The sequence below is a fragment of the Apostichopus japonicus genome, chromosome 4 (genome assembly GCF_037975245.1).
Source record: "Apostichopus japonicus isolate 1M-3 chromosome 4, ASM3797524v1, whole genome shotgun sequence".
NCBI classification, from domain to species: Eukaryota; Metazoa; Echinodermata; class Holothuroidea; order Aspidochirotida; family Stichopodidae; genus Apostichopus; species Apostichopus japonicus.
The window spans coordinates 26,533,235-26,560,467 of NC_092564.1; the positions used below are offsets into that span (position 1 = coordinate 26,533,235).

The 27,233-nt window shown below is 36.7% G+C and overlaps 1 protein-coding gene across 2 annotated transcripts in view; it reads left to right on the top strand.

The window, feature by feature from the left end:
* Positions 1 to 4,421: 4,421 nt before the first annotated feature.
* LOC139966981 (uncharacterized) overlaps positions 4,422 to 27,233 on the top strand; it is a 48,414-nt gene continuing 25,602 nt past the window's right edge. The window contains exons 1-23 of one of the 2 annotated variants that reach the window (XM_071970525.1): positions 4,422 to 4,906; positions 6,548 to 6,739; positions 7,748 to 7,870; positions 10,651 to 10,845; positions 11,953 to 12,123; positions 12,425 to 12,544; positions 13,767 to 13,889; positions 14,430 to 14,587; positions 15,438 to 15,602; positions 16,082 to 16,273; positions 17,112 to 17,347; positions 18,198 to 18,409; positions 19,791 to 19,985; positions 20,875 to 20,994; positions 21,643 to 21,837; positions 22,107 to 22,285; positions 22,911 to 23,091; positions 23,632 to 23,760; positions 24,704 to 24,826; positions 25,054 to 25,170; positions 25,838 to 26,089; positions 26,511 to 26,633; positions 27,070 to 27,195. In XM_071970525.1, coding sequence (XP_071826626.1) covers positions 4,840 to 4,906; positions 6,548 to 6,739; positions 7,748 to 7,870; positions 10,651 to 10,845; positions 11,953 to 12,123; positions 12,425 to 12,544; positions 13,767 to 13,889; positions 14,430 to 14,587; positions 15,438 to 15,602; positions 16,082 to 16,273; positions 17,112 to 17,347; positions 18,198 to 18,409; positions 19,791 to 19,985; positions 20,875 to 20,994; positions 21,643 to 21,837; positions 22,107 to 22,285; positions 22,911 to 23,091; positions 23,632 to 23,760; positions 24,704 to 24,826; positions 25,054 to 25,170; positions 25,838 to 26,089; positions 26,511 to 26,633; positions 27,070 to 27,195 — 3,694 coding nt within the window. In that variant the 5' untranslated portion in view covers positions 4,422 to 4,839. The remainder of the gene's footprint in view (positions 4,907 to 6,547; positions 6,740 to 7,747; positions 7,871 to 10,650; positions 10,846 to 11,952; positions 12,124 to 12,424; positions 12,545 to 13,766; positions 13,890 to 14,429; positions 14,588 to 15,437; positions 15,603 to 16,081; positions 16,274 to 17,111; positions 17,348 to 18,197; positions 18,410 to 19,790; positions 19,986 to 20,874; positions 20,995 to 21,642; positions 21,838 to 22,106; positions 22,286 to 22,910; positions 23,092 to 23,631; positions 23,761 to 24,703; positions 24,827 to 25,053; positions 25,171 to 25,837; positions 26,090 to 26,510; positions 26,634 to 27,069; positions 27,196 to 27,233) is intronic. The other variant, XM_071970526.1, reaches the window with a different exon arrangement.

Below are 27,233 nucleotides of genomic sequence, written 5' to 3' on the forward strand. Positions count from 1 at the left end.
AGGCAGGGAAGTGGCCTTAAGCTATGCGTTAAACCAAGAAGTCTCATCACTGTATAAATATTAGCTGGGACATTGTTGTATTTCATTAACAAATCAAAAATATGGTGAATTGTGCAATGTCCAAGTGAGTTCCAACAATAAGTGCAATTTGCAGTTCTGTTTTAAAATAACAATAAAAAATTGCTTTATTACAACTTTATTTGCTAAAATGGTTGTTAGGCTTATATCACTTACTGATATTCAACTAGGTTTGTATAGTTTCATGTAAATCTTACAAAACATACAAGAAAAAAGAAACGTCCTGAAAAATATCTGAAAGTATCTTGGGAAATGTTTTCCTCATGGAGTAAATTTGATTGTAATATGGTCTCATCATTTTAACCGAAACCAGAAGCGCTGTGTTGGAATGAATTTAAGAATGATGTGCTTGAAAATGCACTTCAGAGTTGGGGTGGAGGCAGGGGGATGGGGGGGGGTGAACCGAATTCAGGAACCCGGAGCAAATGTTTGAGACCGTCCCCCCTCACTAGATATTATGAAATGTATGATGGAATAAGCGCAATGTTTTCTGGTGACATAAGGTGCGCAACCTTGAATGTATTGGGGTATATCATTAACAGGTATCACCTGTCTGTAGCTATGACTTAGGGCATCACCAAAGTATTCTATCATTGAGAATTGGATCGGGTGATACGTGTTTTAACATCACCAATGTTTTTTGCCTTTTGGCATCGGCATGGGGTTATATGTCTTCGGGCATAAGCTAGGCAATGTGCCTTTGGGCATCACCATGACGTTATGGGATGTCTTTGGGCATCACTTAGGTATTGTGCCTTTTGGCAAAACCATAATGTTGTATGTCTTTGGGCATAACCTAGGTATCATGCCAATGGGCATCACTGAAGTGTCTTGAGTGTTAAGTAGTATTGAATTAGAAGGTACAGTGATATGGTATGTACTTGTACAGGGACTAGCATGATGTACAATAGAATAGTAGCATTGAATTCTCTGGTACTCCACTATAGTGTAGCATCTTTAGTTTGAATTCACAGGTACTCCACTAAAGTATACTTCCTATAGTGTGAAGTTCACTGGTACCCACCATAGTTCAGCTACATAAGTGTGATGTACACTGGTACTCCACTATAGTGTACATTCATAAGTTTAAATTCATGGTACTCCACTAAAGTATACTTCCTGTAGTGTGAAGTTCTCTGGTATTCCACTATAGTTCAGAACCATTAGTGTGACGTACACTGGTACTCCACTATAGTGTACATTCATTAGTTTGAGTTCATGGGTACTCCACTAATGGCACAGCTTCATTTGTGTGAAGTCTTCTTGTACTCCACTGTAACTTATTTTCTTTAGTATGAAGTAACGGGTAAATAGCTTCACTTACTTTATGGTATGTTGGTTATGCTTAGCACAACTTATGCTATGGTACTCCACGTTAGTATATTGCACCATGAAGTGCAATCTGGTTCTCTTGTATAGCATAGCAACATGCATGATTTACTTCATTCTCCAGTGTGTTGATAAGTATGATGTATGTCATAGCCAATCAACCATGCATATTAATTACAGCTTCTATGTATGTATTAAAATGTGCATGCTCATCGTCGTACTTTTATATCTATCGATGGTATTGTTACCAATCAGTACAGATCATGTTAAGGTCAGCAGTTTTGACCCCAAAGTTAAATATGCTAAAATAAAGCCTTTCAAAAGTATCTTCCTAGAGGCTCAGATCCTCGACAATTTAGTAGCTTGGTGTCTGTGACTACTTTTACAAAAGTCAGTGAAATGCTGGTTGAAATATGAGCATGTGTGACCATTATCTGTCTTGCTAGCATATTTTAGGCCAAAATACTGTCGAGCCTGATGTTGACCTAGGAGACATGATGCTGTTGATGACTAATCCTATATCAAACCTTTTCTAAACATTAATATAAATTTAACCTGATTAAATTCATATTTTTTAGATCTTCTCGGTTGTTATGACAATGGATTAAAACTGATATCAGTTAGGATATCAACTTATTACAGCAACTTCAGTACTTGATATTCACATCAAACCTGATATCATTTGTGTGTATTATATATGTGTGAGTTTTTAAACAGTAAGTTGATTGATGATATTGATATCGTATTATGTTTGCTTCAACCTGAAGATATATATATCTGTACTTTTGCATGATCACTCTAGTTTTCACATTAGCAGTATCTCGTGTGATCACGGACCCATTATTATGATGTCATGACTGTCGTAATATTTTAACTTTTAAATTAAAAATAGCTGGATAGTGCAATTTAGTATTAAAAAAAATATGGTGAATACATTTGCTCACATTAATGGTAGGTGCTACAGAAAAGATGGCTGCCAGGTGCAAGGGTGAAATTCTTTTTGTTGGAAATGTCTCATTCAATTTCTTGTTGATATAATTAATGTAACAGCAGATGTTTACTCTCCTTAAGTGGCTCATTTGTAGACAGGAAAGTCCCTGGATGGTAGTTGATGTCAAGGTTTAGCAGGTCTTGTCCTGGATATGTTAGACCGGATAGGAACTTGTCATCAGAAAAGTCAAGTTTTACAAGCAGTTGGCCTCATCGAGAGATTTAGTTTGATCTGCCTGAAATATCCCAACTTGATAACTTGAAGAAAGTTACTAGCACAAAAAAAATGTTGAGGTTGAGTTTAAATGTCTTTTCAGTTATATATGATGAGTAAGCATGTATTGTTACCTCATTACAGGGGTGGAAACCAGGGTGGGGGTCTGGGGGAGGGAGGGTCAGGTGCCTCTTCTGGGTATTTTTAGGGGCACAGAAATGTTTAGCTGTGAACGCAATTTGCTCAAAACAAGGTGCATAGTGGAAACATGCAAGTATTCTTTACTTTCTTTGACTTATATACAACTGCTGATTATTATTATTATTATTATATTGTCTTGTACACTGCTATTTCAGTGATAATTTTGATATCTACCTATATTTGTCTCCCAGGTCCCCTCTGCTCAAAAGCTTGGATCCACAACTGTACTCTCCTCTAAGGAACACTATCATTTAAAAAAAAATGAGTGAGTGGGTGGAGCCAAAAAAAACTGGAAACTAATGTATAAAGGATGGTACTTTTTTGGAAACCTGCCAACAGAAATGTGTGTTCAACTGTAATTGTCTCATGTCACTGCCTAGTTTCCACAGTCAGCCCTTCGTGCCTACGTCCCACTCCTCCTGGATCAGCTTTCCTAATTTCAGAAAACTTGTTGCCAACATGCTGGTAATCCTGTATGCTCATTGGTCAGAATACATTTGATTTTCCAGCCCAGGTTACTTATGTGAAATATATTCAACTGTTCATGTCCCCTGTGAGTTTTACATAATATCAATATTACAGAAGAAATACCCATTTCTTCTACAAAATGTAAAAGAATTTCACATTTTATTTATTTCTTTCTTCTTCTTTATTTGTTTTTCATTCTGATATATCTATAATGCATAATCAGATTGATGTTAATGGTCGCATACCTTAGATTAATTATATGCAACATCCATTAATTGACACTGCTTTATAAACCTAACCAACAATATTCTGCATTACTGATTGTGCATGCATAGCACTGATAAAGTGTTGAGTATTCTTCTACACAAAGTCATATCTTGAGTTAAGCCTCACTTGTTTTACAGAACAATAAAATATGGAGCAAATAGAACGGTTTTATGACTTCCTTCTTGTGTTAAAGTCAGCCTTACACTCTTATATTGAAATATACTATCCCACACACTCCCTCCCCCTCTATAATCCCCTCTATACCCCCCCCCCCCATTTACCATCTATAACTCCCTCTTCCCATTTCTATTCCTGACAATCCGATCAAACTTTAGTCCATGCACAAGTTGGGCCAAAAATGCAATCAATTTGAAGTCGCTGCGTTTAAAGTCTGCTCTTAGAACATGCTTTTGTTTCCAATTTCCCAAAATGAGCAACTTCCCAGGAATACATGTTATTCGAACCGTGCACGTAATATAAAACACTTGTTTGTAGCAATGTAAAATTGTTTGATCTAACTTAACACTTCTTTGGTCTGAACTTTCCATGCATTACTTACTAAGAAGTTTTCTTCTATCATGATAAACTAAAAATAGTACTAAATTTGTTTTAAAGGACCATTCAATCAAATCTCGACAAAATCCCTGAAATGTGTGAAACTTTTGACAAGCGATTTTTCTGGTTATACTTATATGACAACTGAAGCAGAAATGACAAAGTACGTTGACTCCACTAATTTTTTTGTGTGGATATATTTTGTTATAATGTTTGATAATATTTGGTTGTTTGAGAAAACATCTTTATTTTCGGAGGTGATAACAACACAATGCATCAGGGCAATGGAAGCGGAACGGTTTATTTTCGTTAGAAGTTGTCGCGAATAGGCCTAACTGTTAACGTGAGGGTTAACTTACACTACATTATAGTTAATGTATATATAACAGTGTTACTTGTGATTCTGTGTTTTTTGAAACATGCTAAGACTACAAGTCTAAAGAAGCTGAATAGGAGCTATAATATTATGCAGGAATATTGCTTTGTGGAATGAGTCAACCACATGTTTTGTTTTTTCCATTGACTGTCGTTAATTAATTGAGTTAGATTAGTTAATGTAAACATGTTTATATAAACAAAATTTAATATAATTATCTTATGCTTCGCCAATGTGTTAACCCGTCAGAACTGTTTATGTTGAAGTTTCGCAACAAGCCGTCAGTAGCAAGAAGAGTTGACCAGCTTTGAGTTTGTCGTGAAGGAAAAGTCACAGCCCGGATCTGGAAACTTCTCTAGATATGAACACCACCGATTGGATGAATAGGTTGCTTCTATACCTACTTCTAGCATCTTACAGATCATACGGTATGTATGTCGAACAAATAGGCCAAAACAGTAGCTTACATATTTTGCCCTATATTTTTGCGCGGAACCTAATTTTAACCAAAATCATCTACTGTGACTTTAAAGAACAGCTTGATTTAAACCTATACATCGTTTTTGGGCGCGAGGTGGTGGTTGGGGTAGGGGCCATCTTGATTGCATTCAGTCTTTGAAGAATCAGACTACCTTCTCCAGGTCCAAGTCGCCCTTCCATAGAGGTTCAGGACCTTCCTAAAATCAAGTGGGGAAATTTAGAATTTTTCCCGAACCCCCCCCCCTCCCCCACCTCATTGTAAAATTAATTATATGTACGTTACTGCAGCAGTTCCCATAAATACTATACATCTATTGAAATACACATACTTCTTGTTCACCTGCATACTGAGAAAACGTATTTCCAGCAGGCTCCCGATTGTCAATAATTTTTTGTTGATATCAGGGACTCTTGCGTGATCGACGTTAGAATGAATGCGCGGAGAAGGCGGGAGCAAGACAATACTTTAGGGTGGAAGCATGCACGTACTATGGAACCAATTTGTAGTTTATGCTGCAATCTCCAACTAAGTATCTTAGGCAATTATTGTGTACAATGGCCTCACGAAAACACTCTCTAGTCTCCTTATTCGGTCCTTGTTGACCCATATGTGTCAGTGTTTTCTATATTTACATATACGGTATTCAGGCCTCGAAATTCGGGCTGTTTACTGGCTAAGTGCAGCTGAATTTTGTTCGTTTGAAATGGTGATTTTCTGTCAGTAGACATACATGAAACTTTAACACATGGTAAGTCTTATGTCATTGGATCTGGATGATTATGCAACCCCCCCCCCCACACACACCCTCACCCCGCTTATTATTGGGCTGCTTTCAAAGCCTGTACAGGAACTAATGTGTGTTTTAATTAAGGAGAAGTGCCAGTAAGAAACTGAGTTTAGCCAGTGAATGTTTTAAGTAATGGTATTTTTTTCTAGCAAGTGGCTTAAATTGTCAAATATATATTATAGGGCTGAGTACAAACATGTTCCTCTGAAAATACCGTAATTAGACATAGGCCTATTCCGTAAACAAGGAATCATGAATCCAGGAGGGGAGTTAATTACCCCTGGGAAAACACGATGGATGATCAAAATCATAATTCGCCCTGAAATGAGATATCTGAAATTCCAGGCGTCGGAGATCTGAATATCTTTTTACCTGCAGATATCTAAACCATCAAAATTAGGGTACTAGATCTGACTCGGAGTATCTGACACTATGTGTGGCAGCTGCTATCTCAAACATAATGTCCGAAAACGGGACATAATGGTACCCCCCCCCCTCCCCACTCCCTCTCTCCAACCCACCGCTGCCATAACAAAAATGTAGCGCAAAATGCGCAGATGTGGCCGGAATTGTAACAAGAAACGCAGTTGCATTTTCTTGCCAGAGAACATAATGGTTCACTACAGAATACTACGACGTAAGATGGTTACGTATAATATTAGATAACTCAAAATAACAATTCATATACACGTGTATAAGGTGTAATTAAATTAATATATGCTCAAATCAGCTGTCTTACAAGTATAACATCTCAAATTTACTTTTCCTATAGTCTAACGTTCTGCTCTGTTATAATATTAGGTCTATCTCCGGTGGATGGAGAAAGATTTTCGAGGGACGACGCTGATGAGTCATCCTTTTCATCCGGGTCTGTAACTCCTTGCCAACAATATGGTACAGTACAGTGTGGAAATACCACCACGTGCGTCAATGCAAGATGGGTTTGCGATCAATTCTCAGATTGTCCACAACACGAGGACGAGGCATCATGTGGTAAGATGTAAACAAGCTTTCGTCATAATTAGTCCCCCCCCCCCACCCCCACCCTACATTGCAAAGTGTCGAGGGAGGGCAGGAGTATATAAACATCTACTCCTACACTTCACTTTTACAACTAATAGAGATGCGCTCCACGGTAGTGCTGGGTCATTCAACTGAATTTCAAGTTGTACTAGCAAAAAGAGTGGCGGCCAATCAAATGTATTTTTCATTTCACATACCTCAACATCCGTCTAATTTTCATATATCATTTTTTATCTCGAAATTTCGACAGAAAGTAAACAAAATGTTAGCCCTGGAATTTGTATGGCTTCGTGTGAATTTCCAAATAACACTTACATGTTTAATAAATTTATCCATAATAATAAATCAATACTTTAAGACAAGGGGGGGGGGGCCGGGGGGATTGATGATAAAGCATTTCCGAAATTCGAAATACATCGTCTGATATAAACAGTCGAAATGACCAGAATTTTGAGGAAAGAAGTCGACTTTGTTATAATACTACTAATAGTGCTTATTAGTGATTTTGAGATAATACCGGTAGTCGAGAACGAGAACACTCAAACCCCAACGGGTTCCCCCTCCTGGGGATAGCTTTCCTATTCCACAATTATGTATGAAGAAGAAAACAGTGGCGTATACCTATTTGATAAGTATACAGTAATGGTATAACTCACCCATGATCCGTATATACAGTCCCTGTCAACTCTCAACATAGAAGTGGAAGTGAGCTATCGGTCAAGCCTTGCACCTTTCGGGATCGGAGGAGGCCGGGCCTAAAAACTGCGACATCGTGAGTTTCTATTAAAGATCGCGTTAATGTTCGAAGCCCTTCGGGCCTTCTTCAAATTTCAATTATTGTAATAATAGGGAAGTTTTGTGTTGCTTTCAATAGTTTTTCTTACATAGCGATCAAAATGAATGCAGCATCCGCAAACTTTCAATTCGATGATGATGAAGATAAATGAGAACTTTTTATTTTTATTTTTTTTATTTCAGTTTGCAAAGACCCGAGTTCCGAGTTTCATTGTTCCAGTGGACTCTGTATTGCCAAGACCAAAGTTTGTGATGGGTTTGCAGATTGCGCAGAAAACGAAGATGAGGAGTCAATGTTATGTGCAAGTAAGAATTTAAATTTCAACAAGTACTTTATTAGTCGAAAACATATATAATGGAAGCAGGACTCGATCACCAATGTAGTCGTGCGGGTGTCAAGAAGGGTTATGAGGGCGCCTGTTCAGTCTACCAGTGTTGAGAGAATGGATAGTGGTAGGATGGTATAGGTGGAGAGAGCGAAACGATGGAGGATGTGGGAACTGGGACATGTGACTGTAATTTGAAAGGAAAAACTACAAATTTACCTCAAAACTTTCGGTCAAATCTGTGGGCATGCGCATTCCTTGGCCACAAATTGCTGACTTTGATATTTTTTGTAGTTTTTGTCAACAAAACTGCAGTTCATGTATTACCTGTTTATTTTTAATTCAGTTTTAACAACAGGGATTATTTATTTATTTTAAATTTTATTTGTATGTAGTTTTTTCAACCGAAGGGTGAAAGCCGGACGCTACCTCTCACTATTAACATTATTAAAAACGTTTCTGAATAGTGCCATCTCATGTCTTCCCGACATGCATCTTGGCGCGAGCAGACTACATATAGCCAAGTTGCTCTGTATAAATTTCTGTATTCATTGCGGGCGGATAAGTTGAACAATCCCACGGACATAAGAGAGACCGGGTCTAACGTTAGAGGAACGTTAGACCTAATTTGGCTGTACTAAAAGTAACATTAATATTGCCTCTTTAAATGTCAACGCTGATAATAGAAATCCTCAAATTAACCGAGCTTTAATTTCTCAAGAAACAATCAGATCAGAATCAGTGGTGAGATTTTGAGTGTCGTCTGCAACATCTAACTTTAGGCTATGCTTAACAATAACAGTAACACTAGCATTATAGCAATAAGATTTAGGCTAGGCGTAGACCTATAGCTTATTCCTACTTCAAATCAGTGTGTGCTTAGCCTTCCGTATGCCGTAACTTTACAAATCTAGTCAAGGCATCAGAGTTATTTTTCGTTATGCATATGCCACATAAAACCACCACTTCGATTGTGCCATATGTTTGTATGATTGATTGTTGGCAGTATAGTTAATGCTTTTATTAATGAACTCACCTTCGTAATTGACGTACCTTCAAATATTACTAGCAACGATACAACAGGCAACCTAAACTTTTTGCAATGTAGTTTCACCAATGGTTGACAAGAACAAAAAACTAAGCAGCTGAGCAAAATCAACGAGATCGTCAACGTTTAAAGCATTTTAAAAGAACATTAATGACCTTACCATCCCAAATTTACTGTAGCATGGTGGGCTCGTAATTGACGCACTTAAGAATTTGATTAACGATGTCTATCAACGAAACATCCAAATCACTCAACTGCATTAAGTTTTCATATGTGTAGTTCCTCAGAAATGTAATGATCTCAAAATATTTATTGTTCCGTGCCTACACAACGTACAACGTAGCAGAATTTGACCACAAAATGTCTGCCGTGTCAAGTTCTTTCATACCCCTAACTTGACACATTCTTCGATAAGCTAACTGTAGTGTAGACCTTATACATGCATTGACTTTGGATGCTGTTTGCTATGCTCTGAGCCTCTAAGCTCAGACAAGTCAGGTCCCAAGGAGAAATGGTATGATATTGAGGTAATTTTGGTTGTTTTTAGGGAGTAAGATTTCCAAATCCCCCCAAAAATGTGCAAAACTGAGGGGGGGGAGGATATTTTGATCAGCATATACATTTTGATCAGCATATACCTGAAATGGATTAAAACTCATCAAATATGTAACTCTGATATTGCTCAGCTGTATAGTTTTTATCCTTGAGCAATGTACAGGTAGTTTCATCAATGGTTTGACAAGATTTCCCCAGAAATATAATGAATTATACTTGCAAAGGTTGTTAGTTTAACTGCATGAAGCAAGGAAAATTTCCCTAAATTCTTGGATGCATTGAAGTGTTTTGTATAATTCTGCTAAATGGGTACATGAAATAATCCACAAAGGTGTCTCAAAATACAAAGTTGATGTTTCACTGTGGAAATTCTGGCCGATTTCGTTAAGGTTTTGTAGATTTAAATTGCAATTGAAGAAGAGGTTACAATTATGAACACAGCAACTACAGTGTCTAGTATCAGTGCAGCTACATGTATATGAATAAACACAGTACACAAATATAGTAAACATGCGGAATTTGGTATTCTACCATACTACTCCTAGTCCTAGTCTCATTATAAATGTACAACTCAGGATAATTAATAACAGTTACTTAAAATTTATGGTCACTTTTAAAGTTATACTTCAGTAATTATTAGGAATATCAATTTGACATGCTAGGCCTCAGTAAGTATTTAACTGCAACTGTGGGCTTTACCTCAAATTAGGACTACTTAGACTAGGCCTATGTTACTGTTAGGCCATAGTCATACAAACTTAAGGCTAAAACAGGACTGGCCAACCTGATTTCACTCTTCACTGAGAATTTGTTTAAAACAAAGGATCACAGATTTGTACAGGTACAGTTTTACTCTGTGAAGCCGGCCTAGTACATTGGGGCTACTAGTGTTGGGTGAACGTTAGCTGTTACATCCCACTCAGTTATTGTTAGATGTTGTAGTCTGTCCCTACAGATCCTGCAGGTTTATATTGATATGAAACAAAGCATGTTATTTTCCTGCAATTTATTTTTACTCATGTATCCATAGCACAAACTGAGACCACATTTTTATGTCATGAGAGCAATTGTAAAGCAATTACAATATACATAAATTTTTAAGCAAGGTTTCATTTCTGTGGTTTCAATATTAGACAAACTTCCTTTTCACATTCCAGTTGATAGTTCTTACCTTGGAGAATATTGCCAATCACCAGGACCTTTACTGAATGGAGGTTTAGCACCAGTGAGAGAGTTTTATGCCAATGGCGTAAAATTGAGAAGTTGGTGCTCGGATGGTTGGACACTGGATGGAGATGAAATCTTACAATGCAAGAATGGACAGTGGTCAAAGATTCTTCCAAAGTGTCAGAGTAAGTCCTTCACCAAGTTGATCTGCATGGAGTAGAAATTGAGCAACTATCTGCAGCAAGTTTACCAAAGGTAGCAAATTAAAATGTTCCAACATATGGTCCCAGTTATTCAAACTAATACCCTTTTATGTCACTTCCACTGAAGATCATCAAGTAGGTGGTAATTACTAATAAATAAATAATCCACTGCATTTTAATTGTGACAACATTGTCACCTATTCACTTGTATTTCATTAAAAGTGTCAGTCTATAGATACTTTTAAATGGACACTAGTTCAAAGTTATTATTATTATTATTATTATGATTATTATTATTATTATTAAAATGCAAGGAAATGTCATGACTTTATTGAAAATTAGACTGGAATAGTTAGAGCTAATAAGCTGTATTGTACTTAGTACAGTAGGTGTTGTAGTAAACTTTTTGTTCTTTAACTGTAAGGCAAACTTGATAGAGTACATAATACGACATGTAGACTTGTAACAGAACATACAGTATGTCACCAGTTAGTGTACATAAACAGGGTTCTGTCCAACCCAAAATAAATAAATATATTAATAAATGCTGAACCTAAGTATGTTCATATTTTACAAACATTGCTAAAAAAATGTGGATGTCGGTAATAAACACCCTTTTTATTTTAGTTTAGAAAGTTAACTTTTTTTTCTTTATAAATAAATTATTTGTTCTATTGCTGTACACAGTGCTTGAATTATCAGTAATAGTTCCAAATCTTGAAGTGTGCTCAATTTTAGGCAAGGTTATCAACATTTTGTTCTCCAAATGACTAAACTTGGGGGAAAATTCAAAATCATTCACAGATATGGAGGAGACTTTTAAAATTTGACAACTCAGTGCAGAAAGATGCTGTGTAGGTGAACATTTTGGATGCTCAAAAAACATCATGTGGCAGCACTTAAAATAATTTAGACACTGAAGGGGTTTTCATGTATTTTTTTGGGGGGGGGGAGGGGGAGGATGCCTGACTTCACACTTATTCCTGTTGTGTCACAGGGTGAAGAACCAGTTTGAAAATCCTGGCTAAACACTGGGGTAAAAAGGTGCAATCAAAAGTGTACTCTATGCATTTTGCTATCTTATCCTAGGAAATTGTGAACCCCTACCCACCATCCCTCATGGCAAGAAGACTGGGCATGTCAGTCACAATGTGACTGTGACATACACATGTTCACCAGGGTATCGTCTGAAATCCTCCTCCAGTAACATTCTGAGATGTTTAGATGGGAAGTGGAATGGTTATGTGCCAAGTTGTGAAGGTGAGACCATTTATATTGTTAAGTTTAGAAATGTTGATGTAAGTTTGAGCTAGGAATACTTATTGTTTGAAATGTCTTTGCAATGTTACCCTTTAAATTAAACAATCATTATTAAGACTTTAATTCTTAGAGCTAAAACTTGAGTTTACATTTTTACGTAACGGTTTGGAAAATCATCAATATTCATCTTTCCCAGTGTGCAGCGAATTTACTAATTTGCTGTATGATACCAGGTATTAATTTATTTCCTTCTGAACCATGTAAAGTTTATTTTCTGCCTTCTTTGATATTAATCTTTAAGACATCAATGAATGCCTGCTCCCAAATGACTGCTCTGACCTGGCTCTATGTGAGAACACATACGGTTCCTATGCATGTTACTGCAAAGATGGCTATGAAGGCAGTGGAAAGACTTGCACAAGTGAGTATCAATAGGGTAAATGAACTCCAAGGAATGGTCTTGAATCAAATGATTAATCCTAGTTTTAGTGTCAGGAGATGGAAAGAGTTGTGGTGTTATGATACTTTTGGTACAATCCATTCCAAATCAACAGAGGCCTCCAGAGCTGTCTCAAAGAGTTGTTTAGAAGATGCTTGACTTTGGTTGGTAGGCGTGGCTGTATCCTAGCAGCCAAAAATGTCTCAGATAATTTACTCTGCCCTCTTCAGTGAATCATTTAGCCGGTATCGCATCATAAAATGCTATGCAAAATGGGTAAATTGCTATACACAAGTGCAAAGATGTATAGCAGTTTTTACACACAAGAACCATAGTACTAAATAGGAGACAAAGCTCAGAGCATTCAAAACTGCTATGGAATATATGAACACTAACTTATTATCTGCAATTTTTTTCTTCGTTCATCTGGCAATACATCATATAAATATTAGCCAAATCTGAGACTGTCGTCTGGAATTTGCCAAAAATCTTGCTGATTTGATAATCGATTCACCCAGTGGTAAAATCATCTTTGCAGATCATTCGTGTTACACACAAAAATGCTAGAATTATCAGATTTATAATCGTTGGTGTTTATACATCTACCAGCATTGCAATGCCACCCGCAATGCATTTCCATCACTGAAGCATTTAATTGTCTAATTTAACCCTTTTCAAGCTTTGGGAGTTATATGAAAGGTCAGAAACTCTAGAAAGTTTAAAAAAAAATTCTGATAACCTTCAATTGGCAGTCATGAAAGAAACATGTAACTGATGTCTCAAGTTGCTATGAATGGTATATAAAGTTGCTTTAATTAATGGTATTAACTTGATGAGACCACATAGTAAGGTAACAAACATTGTACTCGGATTGAGTTTGGTCATAGCAATGGATCAGGCAAAAGGGGCCGCAGGGGAGTGTGGGTTTAGTGGATGGGTAGGGGTGGTAGCTACCATGTCAATGGTTGATGATACAGAAATTAATTTAACAATGGTCAGTTCTCACCTGCACAACAAACTATGACAGTTTTTCTCTATGTGCTGATTATAGATATGTTAAATTTAAAATAAATAAATTTATTAACCGCAGTCAGTCTTTGCAGCAAAGTTTTGGCAAGTAGGTATATTTGGTTGTGTGAGAATTATCTGACTAAAGAGACATAATCCATTATGATGTAACATAATCCATAATGATCTCTTTCAGATATTAATGAGTGTTACGGTGACCAACATGGTTGTGATGTTAACGCAGACTGCAGAGACACTGAGGGCAGCTTCCATTGTGAATGCAAAGAAGGTTACCGCGGTGATGGGAATGTGTGCTATGGTAACTACAGTAAAGTAACCTCTTTAAATGTGTATGGGAGGTGGTAGGAGGAGGAGGAGGAGAGCTGCAGGTATTAGAAATGATAATATTTGTTGTATTGAAGACTGAGAAAGAGTATCCTGTCTCTTGTATTCCCATTTTCTGCACATCAGACTATCCTCTGGTGTTGTCCTTTTACTTACCATGTGTGATATGGTATAACCCATATAGATGTGAAGTAGAATGCTATTTCCTCAGAGTAGTCAAATAAACCTACAGAAACTGAATGAAGTGACCTAGTAAACTGGGTTGTAGACCTATTAAGAATGTTACAGATGCTTTTAAATCCTCTTTTTTACTATGTATACCTTGTCTTGAAGTTCTAAATATCTGTTGTCATGGAAACTCAACAAACTAACAATAACTTTCTAGCTTGTAGATAATGGGTTGCTGGAAGCCTGGAAATATTGCTATGTAAACAAATCCATATGCTGTTAATCATTTCTTACATTGCTGATCACTTTTTGCCTGATTTTAGTTTGCATTTTGCTTTGTTTATAGAGTTGTTGTTATTGCCGTATGGTTCCAGCAATGGCGATCTGGAAATGTTATCAAACCCTGACCCAGAATCAAACTTCTACCTGAATCAGTTTATCTCAAAGGACTTATCCTGCGGTTTTCACTTCCCATTTGGATCCAAGCTGTATCCACAGCTTTATGTGAGTCATTTAGATATCTTTGCAGTTGTGCAAAGGGCTAAAAGATTACCCACTAACTTTGTAGTGAATGTTAAATTGTCTTGCTTTATAAATCACCTTTGGGTTTTTCACCAAATAAGTTGTAATAATTATGAACAGGGTAGGTAAAACTTGATCTTCTAAAGTTAAGTTGAAAAGATTCTAATGGTAGGAAACAAACAGATCTTTTTGATCTTATTATTATACACAAATATTGATTCCTGGAATAAGGCCAGATGGAGGAATCTAAGTGTGATGGTGTCTATCCTAATAATTTTGTTGTAAATTTTAAATTGTCTTGCTTTATGAATCAAGTTTGGGTTCTAAACCAAATAACTTACTATAGTAATGAACGGGGTAACTAAGCATTCATGACCCTAAAGTCTAGTAAGAAATGAATCTAATTATAGAAAGTTAAAAGATCTTTTTGACCATATTAATATACACAAATCTTGATTCCTGGCCAGACAGGAATCTGTACATGGTTTTTGTGTATCCTAATGTATCCAAATCAGTTAGAATAGACAGTGCCACAGTAATATCATATGTAAATCATGAATTTGCCAACTGGTGACTGGTTGACATAATGCCATGAATATAGTGGGTTCTGAAATTTGATATAAGCATCACAATAATTTTCTAGTGGAGACAAAATGTAAAATTCACAGGACTGTAGCTGTATTTAAGTATTGATGTTTGGGATTTGCCGTCAAATTGAAAATGATTGTTTCATGCCATGGACTTGAAACTCCACCAAAAGTCATGGACACCTCACTGTTTTTTCTTGAACCTTTCGAATATTTAATCATGTTTCTTGCCACTTTCATGTCAGTTTACCAGCTCGGGTGTCGTCAGATTTTGGGATGGTATGGATCGAAAAGTGCCTTACAACACACCCTCAGACTTTCATTATTCAGGTGACCCAACACTCGCTGCATTCTGGGAAAATGCGGACTTATCATTCAGAAATACTACAGCCACCAAAATCTTCTATCAAGTGAGTTCATTTTCTGAGGAGCCAACAGCATTCCTTGCCCATATTTATATGAAATTGTTGTAAAAAAATTGTAGTTTCAAGCTACCTTTTTTGTTTATTTCTTATGCATCATTTGGCATCATTGGAATTCAGTCATTATTTTGTTAGCCAAAGGTGAACAGGTTGTAAAAAGTATTTACCTTTTCAGGTGTAGCAAAAGTTCTCTTATCAGCATAGGTTAGCGTTTACGGAGAGGTGGTGTGGGAAAAGGGCATAAGTTGTTAATCCAACACTTGTTGTATTGCTCTATGATACGCTTGATTCAGACTTTACTTTTTGTCGGTAAGCAAAATCTTATCCATTCCCTCCCAACTCCCACACCCTCCCCTCCTCTAACCCATCTTCCACACCCAGTCTCTTAAATTTATTGTTGTACTACTTATAAAATTACCTCTCAGTGGTAGGATACTACTCATATTAATTATTTTCTTTCTTTTTAGGTTCATAAAATTCCTCCTGGTGCTCAAAAAAGTAAATCCATGATTGATAAGGTCAACTCTAGGGTCAACGGATGGAAGGGTAACTTGAGAGATCAAGGCAGAGCAGGGATATTTAAAGCCTCTTGTGCAGTGACCATCACATACCAATCAATGCCACAACCACCAGCCCAAGTCTCCTTGAAATTAGGCAGGGTAAGCTCACCCCCTAATCCCAACCTTCTCTTACTTAAAATGTTGTTCTACTATGTGAGATTTATATGTATTGTACAAAGACCTCAGTAAAAGTGCCAGCTAGTACAAAGTCCCAAACATTAGCAGAACGCCCACAGTATTAGAAGATGAAAATAAGTACCATGCTATGGGTACAACTGATAGATCAAATATTAAAAAATCTAGTACATGAAAATAGGCATATCATCTTTTGTTGGCAAAAGGGAAATACATAAAGGCTTTGAAGTTCAAGTTCCAAATGCCCCATTATCCCTGTATTTTCCGTTACCACTTATCCATATAACCCTCATTCCCCCTCCCCCCCCTCCCCCCTTTCCCTTGACACCTATAACGAAATATATAAATTTGAAATATTAAACAGGTGATGTAATTTGGCTATTTAAAATCAAAAAGTCTGTTCTTTTACTATTAACTCTGCCTTGGATTAATTCTTTTGCATAAATAATCTGTTCAAGTTCCACCCAATCTCTAACCCCCCCCCTCTCCAAAGAAAAAAAGGAATAAAGGAGCAAAACAATAGAATTTTACTGCACTCTGCACAACAGTTTTATGACACCCTCTGTTGTTATAAGTTGCAAGAACATTAGCCCAGCTGGTGAGCAGCTCATACCCTTTACTAAACTAGCCGAGTAAAATTTCAACCTCTATCTGTTATCAATCCATGTAAGTCTTTTTAAATAGAAAGGCCTTTAAGATCTTGGTAAGTATTGTCAAGTATTTTCCACAGACAGGTATCGTTAAGTATTATTTACATAAAGACATGCCACAGTGCGTTACAGATTTCTTCCATTTCTTACAGACCAACACCTACCAGATTGTTCTGGCTACAGATGGCCGTCAAAGCTTTGCTCTATTCTTGTATGAAGCCGGTGCAATGAACTGGGATCCGTCCCTCATGAGGTTCCCTAAAGCATCCATCGGTTACAATGGTGGAAAAGGTCTGCTGGTTAATGTACAAAAGTATGATCAGATGAAAGACGAAAAATTAAAGTATAACCTCGGGAATGCTTATGGTAGCACCCACTTGATAGGCAGGTAATGTTGGTAAACAGTTTAGTTTATTCCTGGGGCAGGGTTTGTGTGTATGTTCATGGGGGTGGGGGTGGATATTTAAGGGGCTAGGGAGGTAATTTGCACTGTGTCTACTGATGCAGTGTTTCATTTTGTGAAATAATCTGGCACTTGTAGGATCTCTTAACCAAGAGCTTTGTCAGGGTGGAAGGGAGTTGTGTACTGGTGGTTAGTGATAGTATACCTACTTTAGTGTAATCACAAAATATAAAATATATATAGTCATATATATTGTCATCAGGGGTGTAGGAGATGGGGTTGTGGTAAGGGGGATTAACAGCACCCTAATATTTTGCTGAAAGATACAAGAGTGAAGGTGATACCTTCCAAAGTAATTTCAGAGGAATTCCTTTTACTAGCATGTCCTTTTTCTTCAAAATCACAATGAGAGAACAAGAAATGTCTGAAAATGCTGTTCCATCACCCAAGGCAGTAACATGCGTTGTCGCTCATCTTTCCCTCCCCATGCCCCTCCCCCATCCCCGCCCCCACAATCAGAAATGATCTTGCTATGCCTCAGATTTCATTGTATTATATCACAGTGAGATTGTACAATATAACTTAAGAGTGCTGCATTTTTCATTATATTAAAATGTTAAAACCAGATTTCCTACTGTCGCTACATTTTGGTATAATGTTATCTATTCCTACATTATACTACATTTCGTACCACTTCTAAACCCTCTTCTGATTGAAGTGAAAAACAATTTCTTCCATTTTTAATTTTTTAGTTGAAAGTCCATTTTTTTCTGTAACATTAAACCTCATCACTTCCCTTACCATTGTGTTAATCTTTTGCAAAATCAATGCTCAGGTGGATATTTCGATTAGATTCAAACAGAGGAAATTTCAGCAATCCTACAAAGGAATGCTGGACTTGGCATCAGAGAGAAACCCTAAAATCTTCCAGCTGGATGAAGGAAACCCTACCTTGTCCCTGCACCTTCAAACAAGCCTCACTGGATCAAAGATTTGGACCTTGTAATGATACATTCCCATCATCACATCAAGGCAAGCATAACTTTGGTAAATGACAACAAAATTTGTTTGTTTTTTTATTCTTGCAGAGTGAACAGATTGCATATAGGTGTTCTGTAATCTTCTATAAAATTATATTCTGTATGGCATTGCATGAAATATAAATTTGGTACCTCAATACACCCAACATCCTTGAAGCCCACCCAAACACTACCCGAACTGATCATGGCCTGATGCAATTCTGCCATTGTTACATGGATAATTGGGGATAGTCTGGATAATGTGCATGTGCTTAGGACTAAAACTGGTCAGTTTTAGTCAGAGTTTGCCAGGTTTATGTCGCAACGACTTCAGTCATGAAAACTGGCAGCCCACAGTTTTGACAAATGTAACCAATCATGGGTAATCAATTTGCATGTGATCTAAACAAGCTCTGGTCTTAATGGCAAACAGTTGTTGTGTGCACTGATCAGTCTGGGGTGAAGGGAGGGGGTTCAGTTGTTAGGTCCATTGGTCTTCACAGCAATTGAAAAGTAGGTCAAAACTAGAGTTCAGTCAGGTTGTGCTCTGTTGAGTGCTGCAGGCTTAGGGGCCAAGTTTTAAGGAGTTATTTACCAGGTGACCTGGATTTTTCTGAGGTAGGGCAGATGACACAGTTGAATGTCCAACAAGATGGGGTGTATAATGAGAGGTTCTGACCAAGTGACTATACTGCAAATAAACTGGTTGTCTGTCAGGCCAACCTTAAAGTAGTTGTTTGCATTCGGTGGTAACAACTTAATCTACTCCCTCATCACCCCAATCTGGCTACATGACTGAATGTTATTGAAGTTATCCACCTGGACCTTTTCCTGAGGTAGTCCAAATATCACAGACTGCTTGTCCAACCATATGGATGTATAATGGGAGGTCCTGCTTGAAGGATTTCTACTACAAATTACCTGGTTGACTTTCGAGGTAACCCAGCAGTAACTGTTTGCAATTCGTGAGCAAGTTTACCAAACCTACCGAGGAAATGACTCCAAATGAAGTAGCAGTCGATGAGGCCAGACACCCTCTTAGATTGTACTTCACCAAATGAAGACTGATCATCATTAAATTAAATGAATTTGATTGTCAACATTTTGTCAATTCGTCATAACATTATAAATCCATGTGGGAAGCAAATCAGAAATTATACAAAACTTCGATTTTGATTTCTGTATTTGAAATGAATCTTGACTGAGCCAATCTAATAACCTACATTACTAAAGGGTTTGTTGTCAAAGAACATCGGAGAGTTTTATTAAAATCATCTTGTGAAATATTTATGTAAATCAGCTGTTCGTTGGATTATAAACAATATGTTTTGTAATAGGTACTTTTTAGTAGTCAGATATCATAAAATATTAATTTAATAATTTCAATGTCAACACATATATTCCCACAGATTATGCTATGAACAGGACTGTCCGTTGTGTCTCACAAATTGTCTCAACTGTTGGTCCTGGAAGTCGCTGCGTTTATAGGAAAGACGGAAGTCTTGTCTCGGGCTATGAGTCTGTCACTCTTAGTAGCTTTCCTCAAAAGCATCATCCTGTTGCAGGCAAATTTCCAAAGGATGAAGTCCACCAGAAATGGTTTGGTAACTCAAAGCTTTTTCCTTCTATATCGGTTTAGCTTTTTTTCTCTCCATCCACTTAGGCTTGAAAGCAAACGAAAGTATGTATTTGATGGTATAATTGATGATTATATGAACCTGTGATGTAAAAGCAACATTCAGGGATTAGTTTTGCAATGTTATTATATCTTCATTTTACAAATGTTTTTGTTATTAAACAAAATTAAACATTTCCTATTTTCCTATCACTTCAGATGAAGTAAATTCTTTGTAATCAATCCCAGTTTCTACACAAATTGAGACTACAGTCTATGACCTAGTTATTTGTGTGAATTTCCTTTCATCTTCCACTTCTTGTAGTGTGAGATTTTCATCTAGGGAATGTTTTGTGATTCTTAATATGTGTAAAGAAACTCTGGAGATCCCTTCAAGGAAGTTTTAAGTTGCAATGTCTTATAAAATATTAACATCGTGACATGGAATTGTAAATATTTATGTGACACAAAACTAAAAACTACCTGTTAATTTATGGAAAGCCAAAATGGCTCTGAATTTCTTTACTACTGATAAGATTTGTAATCCAGTAAGAAAAGTTCTTTCATTTGAATGTTGGATATCCGGGTGACTGCTGATAGATAATAAACATTTCATATGGTTTATATATTCCAACATATCTGTCAGACAAAACTTGTGAATTCAACTATAAAAGCAGTAATATTTCATATTTTTTAGAACTTGCTCCTGAAAGAGAAACTTTCCTTTTTGTCAAACAGCCGGGACTGTGTGCCACACAACCTCGCAATGATGGCTACAAATTTATTTCCTAAACGTTATTTCCATTTGTTACTTAAGCTCCATAGGACTGATTGCTATACTGATGGGTGGCTTCTATAACATCTTTTTGTTCTTGTAGATGAAGACGTTTTACCGAGGTATTACTGTTGCGATCAGTCGGAGGATACCAAGTTTTGTGATTATTATATGATGCACAGACCACCACTTACATGTGATGGTTACCAATCTCCTACTAATGGTATGGTTTCTTACTTTATCTCTGTTTTCCTGTGGTTATTGCAATCCTTGAAAAGTGATACCAAATATTCCAATATGAAGGAATTTTTAGGCTTTCAATGAGAATGTAACTTTAAAAAATGTCAAAAAATTTGGGAGAATGTTTCAAACTTGATAAGACTAAAACAACGAACATCAGGCAATCTCCTGAATCCTACTAAGATATAGAGATAAAGAACCATTTTATTCAATCTTGTACCAAACCACTTGTGTGGCCCTGAAAAAGAGAAATGAATTTCAAAACTTGGGTTGTCAAAAATGGAAAACCTCTTCAACATTGAAGGAAAACCTAGTTTGCTAACACGTATCAACCCTTATGAGAATATCTTTCTTGTTTTCCAAATGGTCTTATCGCTATACAAGTGCAAATATGGATAGCAGTGTTGTACACAGGAAACCTTAGTATTTTATAAGAGATCAAATTCAGAACCTGAAAAATATTAAACAAAATTTAAACAATTATTTTATTCCCCAGTGAAGATTTCTTTCTCCAAACATATTTTGTTTCGAGTCGATGCACTTTCTTATCCTATCTCAATATGTTATTGATTCAAATTTTAATTTTTTTCTCAATTTAAATTTTTTAGCGTTTTCATATTGTTTCTTACAGTTGCGAGTCCTCCAAGCATCACAAAGATGCTGCACTATGAGAATAGTTCCACCAAGGGTAAGGAGATTCCAAATTGGACTGTTCATGTACAAGTAGGCACGAGCTATTTGTATCGAGTTTATGCTGAAGGGATGAAAGATCAAAACGTGACATTCTCACTTTTACAAGCCGTCTCATGTGCTACCATGACATCAGGTGAGTTGCAACATTATTCACTCTTTGTTTTGAAGAGGCAAAGCAGGTCAAAAACTGCAATCGAAATGATGCCTGGTAGTTTGTCTCAAAACGGCCGCAATTTGCACCGGTTTGATACTTCTTCAAAGGTAGAGAGCATAAACCTGGTAGTACCAGCAAAATAATAACCTAATATTCGTTTACTTCCCTTCTGCTTGTATAGCATTTTGTTTGAAGATAAAAACAGTTTGGTTTCTTCTTTTCTTTCTTATCTTCTACAAAATTTTCAGACGGAGTGCTCACATTGAAGCCGAAGGACCAGAATCCATTTGCTTTGACCATTGTTGCTTGGGACGGGGAATTGAGGACCCTGCAACCCATTACTGTAAGGCTCTGTACGTGTCTACACGGTACTTGTGACTTCCATAAACTCTTGTCTGACACCCGTGAGATCAGTAAAAAATTTGGGGTGAGTCACTCAAGAGATGCAAACCAATTTTAATTTGTTTCCATAGATGTATTGCATAATAGTTCAATTTAACTATACAGTTGGAAGACGAGTTTGCCTAGGGTAAAACATTTCTGAAAGAAAAATGTTTTCTGAGGGTATTGAAAGAAAAAGGTGCAAATGTATGTGTTCGTTTTATCGGCGGGGCAGCATTGCCTATGTTTGCCTTATAAATAAATTTAAACATTGTAGGGTTATCAAAAGCTTTCAGCAATGTTTCTTTGAGAGGTCGGGGAGGGTGGGTGATGAATGCAGCTTTTGTACTGATCTTAGGAAATCAAGTAGTTTGATTTAGGGCCCTCAAAAGAGGTCTACAAGATGGCTTCCAGCATGTTGTAATCGATACGCAAAGTTACGAGTAATAAATGATAAGAACCTTTGTGTTTCTAATCTTTTTATTGGATGTCCTTCAAGCACAACAGCTATGTCTCAGTAAAGAAGGGTTTATTACATATGTTTCATAGTATACTTCTGTGTTTACTCTACTTCTGTTTATTTACTCAGTTCAGCAAAGCTTGTTTATAAGATAATATTTTCAAGAAAGCCAAAAAAACAATAGTTTATGTTTTGACTTTTTGAAACAAAGATGGTGTTTTGTGATTGTGAAGACGGTTGGTCTGGCATACAGTGCTCTGAAGATTTTAATTCTTGTAGCAACCTTCCTTGTTACCATGGGGTGACATGCCTGGACCTACCACCTCCCAACATGGCCCCTTCTTGCAGCCCCTGCCCTCCTGGGCAGATTGGAGATGGAGTCATGTGCTATGGTGAGATGTTAAAAAGCAGTGTTGCAATACTTTTTTTGTTGATTGTTGATTTTGTGTTTGACAGATTTTCAGTACAAGAGTTTAAGATTTGCTTTAAAATTTTAGTTGATATTTACAGCAATCAAGAAGAAATGAAAGTTCTGAATTACTGTTAGATGGTTACAGGCAATATATTAATGCCTTATCAGTAATTTTACCTAACGTACCTTGATGTTTTTACTCAAAAGAAGAATGCACAAGATATACTTTTTTTTCGTTAACCAAATGAAGGATAACAAGTGAACAATGGAAGCATGCCATTCAATCCTCTTTAATAGACAATGGCCTGGATGCTCTTCATTGTATAGCACCAAACAAATTTCAAAGCAGATTGGACAATTTCAAAAGTATCAACTATATCAACCAAATTTTGACAGATGGTAAGGCGAAAATGATGTGGGAATTGGGAAGGGATTGAGTGGTGTGCCATGGAAAGTGAAACTAGAATAGGCAGTATGAAAGCAATGTTTAATTACTGTTTCTAATTTGAAAATTCATTAGATCGAGATGAATGCTCAGAGATGTTATTTGCAAGTAGATGTGACCAGATTTGCATCAATACTTTGGGCTCTTTCCGATGTGACTGTGGGGAAGGTTTCAAGCTAGAATCAGATGGGAGAAGCTGTAGAGGTAAGGAAGTCCAGAGCCAGAGATAACTTTTGGATGTCAAAGTTTGACCGTCAAGCAATTTCATTCATGACATTTTTGTCTCATTTGGTTTCAGTTTTATTTTAATTTGGTGATTTCTGTTGTGCAATTATACATAGTTTGCAAGGATTTGCATCATTCAGCCTTGTGAATTATCCTTTAATTATTTTTGATGCCAGTATCCCTGAATTGAGTTATGTATATTACTGTTTTTTAGAAATGGTATATATCAGTGTTCATCATTCTTTTCACTGATTACTGCATCACTTCCTATGAGTACTGATAATCTGTATGGTTATTATTTAAGTAGCTTGAATATTCCAAACTATTGTTAAATGATTAATTATTGTTAGAAAGGTAAAAATGTCTGTGGACATTGCCAATTGGCTTGTAGATTGCTTCCAAAATGGGATGGGAAAACCCATGGAATTCTTCTGGTTTAAAAAAAAATTAGACCAGTTAGCTTTTGAATGTCAACAGAACCCAAAAAGCCTCTGAAATGAATTGGTTTAAATGACCTGGTTTAGCTATATAACATGTAGTGTCCCATCATGCAAAGCTTGATTGACCAGAATTAATTTGCTAAATTGCAAAAGTTGGGTTAGTTGTCGCACTATATAATATGTGCAGTTTGATGTAAACTTTCGTGGCAACATTACACAAAAAATGAACATTGGGAAATAAATCTTCAACAGATTTTATTACTCACAGAAGTTTTTATGCTTCTTCATGTGAGTGATATTCTGGAGATGAATAATCAACCATTTGAAAACATCAGCCTCAAAATTAATTTATCAAAGTCATAACTATGTTAATTAAATCATATTTGTTTGTCATTTCAGTTTCGATAAGTTTGCAGCATATAATTATCATTTCCCGTCTTTTATTTTTGTGTCAGTTATATGTAATATCTTTATTTTTCTAGATATCAACGAGTGTCTCCTAGATTTGCCTTGCGGTGAAGGTTTAAACTGCGTCAACAGCCCGGGTTCTTATACATGCATCTGTTCCCATGGTTACTCAGAGATAACCCCTGGGAGATGTATTGGTAGGTTATGTTTTCCTTTGGCAGAAATTTTATTTTATTACCACTCTAGATAAAATTAATTAATATCATGGATATTTTCATAACCAGAGAGGGCAAAGCAACACTTTGAAAAAGTATATAATATCACTGATACAAAAAATTAATAACAAAGAAAAAGAGTTAATAAACAATAATGTAATAAACAGTTCCTTCAGACAATGATCCATTCTTTTGTCTGTATTTTGTAGATGTAGATGAATGTCTGCATAATCCCTGTGATAAGTACGCTTACTGCTTTAACAAGAAAGGAACTTACGGATGCACCTGTCAGCCTGGTACCATCGGAGACGGACATACCTGTCGGGGTAAGTAGTCAACTGGAGGTGGTGATACTTAGTTGTCTACAATCTGGAATGTAGTCAGTCTATGATGTCAGAGTCAACAAAGCTTATCCTTTGTCTTGCTCCCACCCTTCTTTTAATCCTCTCCTCAATCCCGGTCTCATCCCTTCCTCATCCTCATCTCCATATTGGGTAGGGAAGACAACAAAGAGGGTAATGTTGTTTCCATTTCTCAATTTATCTATTATTGTGTTTACTGGGGTTTTGCTTGCTTCACACACCAAAACTGTTAGAATTTGTTTGTACCATTTTCTCTTTGGGTCATTCTGTGAGGCAGAAACAGAGGAGGGAGGGAACTTTGAGTGTTGGAACTATCAGGGTTGAGTTGGTACAATTTACTGCCCCCCTCCTCTCTCCCCTCTTTGCTTCCAAATGGGTGCCACCTCCTCCCTCATAGACTTCAGGAAACTTTCAAGCCTTAGGCCACAAACTTGTGTTTAAATTGTCATGAATAATGTGTGCCTATTGCATTGCCACCCATGTTAGTTTTTCCTAAACTGGAAAGTGGTTGCCATGGTTCTGTCATATTTCTATGTTGGTCGATACTAATACCTATTTCTTTCAGAGAATCAAATAATACCCACAATTTGTGGTATTTCTATTTGTTTTTTTATTTTTTGGTGTTTTCTAGATTTAAACGAATGTTCAGATCCTAGTTTAAACAATTGCCACCATGCCGCCCAATGCGAGAACACCATGGGGTCATTTGAGTGCACCTGTAGTAAAGGATGGACCGGTAATGGGGTCAAGTGTACCAACGTGGATGAGTGCTCGTCGGTGGGATTACACGAGTGCCACCAGAGGGCAGAGTGTAAAGACACAGAGGGGAGTTACAGGTGTGAATGTCTAACTGGATATGAGGGCGATGGCTTCCTCTGCATCGGTAAGTAAACATCGTTAAATATTCAGTACAGAGAACTGAGGCAAATTGATATTCTACATTTCATAAAAATAGTTACATATGAAATTGAAAACAAAATTTGAGTTATTTTCAAACACTATGGATTGATTTTGACCATGTTGAAGTTTCTTGTATGTTTTCTTTAAAAAGATGGGTAGTGGAGGTTGGTGGGGGGGGTGGGTGGGGGGTAGAAGTAAGGTGATATGCAACCATTTTGTGCTTCATCTGATCACACAGATGTCTTTCTTGCCTTTACATTAACATTACAAATTACACTTAATAGAAAGGATTTCAGAATTGTAACAAACATATTTTAATAAATTTTCCCTTTTTGAAATTAACATTTCATTAAACGTTATTAAAGTCATCTGCAAACAGTGGATACATGTTTTAATCTGTACAGATAGATTGGAGTGCTCAGACGGCTCTGTTGAGTGTGGCCAGAACGAGGAGTGTGTTAATCTGCCAGGCACATATTTGTGTAGATGCCAACAAGGCTACGAACAATTTTCGACAGGTTGCGTGGGTACGTTTAAATTAAGAAACTCAGAGAATCAGATACACATATCTGTAGACATATCTCTGCATTTGAAGGACTTATTATTCATCCTGAATGGATGGTGCTGACCAAACATGTACTAATACATTTTCAATTTTTGTTGTCCAGTGTTATTTCTATACTAGCACAGAAAGTTTTAAGTAAGTGCACAGATATTAAAATACTTTTTGGAGCTTTTCTTGTTTTATTTTTCAAAACATTTGTTCAAATGTTTTTCAAGAAATAGCATGTATGCTATGCTTAACTACATCTACAATGAATATGTTGTATGTAGTAACTTTTTGTATGCTTGTTGTGAGAGGCGACAGATTTATTGAAGGAGGTTCTGTCTGTTTTGATGTTATGTAACAATCCAACAGTATACATTACAAGTGAGCTACTTTTTTTTGTCTTTGTCTTTAAGACATTAATGAGTGTAATGAAGAAGACTTTGATGGATGCTGGGCACACAGCTACTGTGTCAACACTGAAGGATCTTACCAATGTATCTGTGACGTTGGATTCTACTTTGAAGGAGAGGAGTGTATTGGTGAGATGATATGAATATTCATTTAATATGTATTGTTC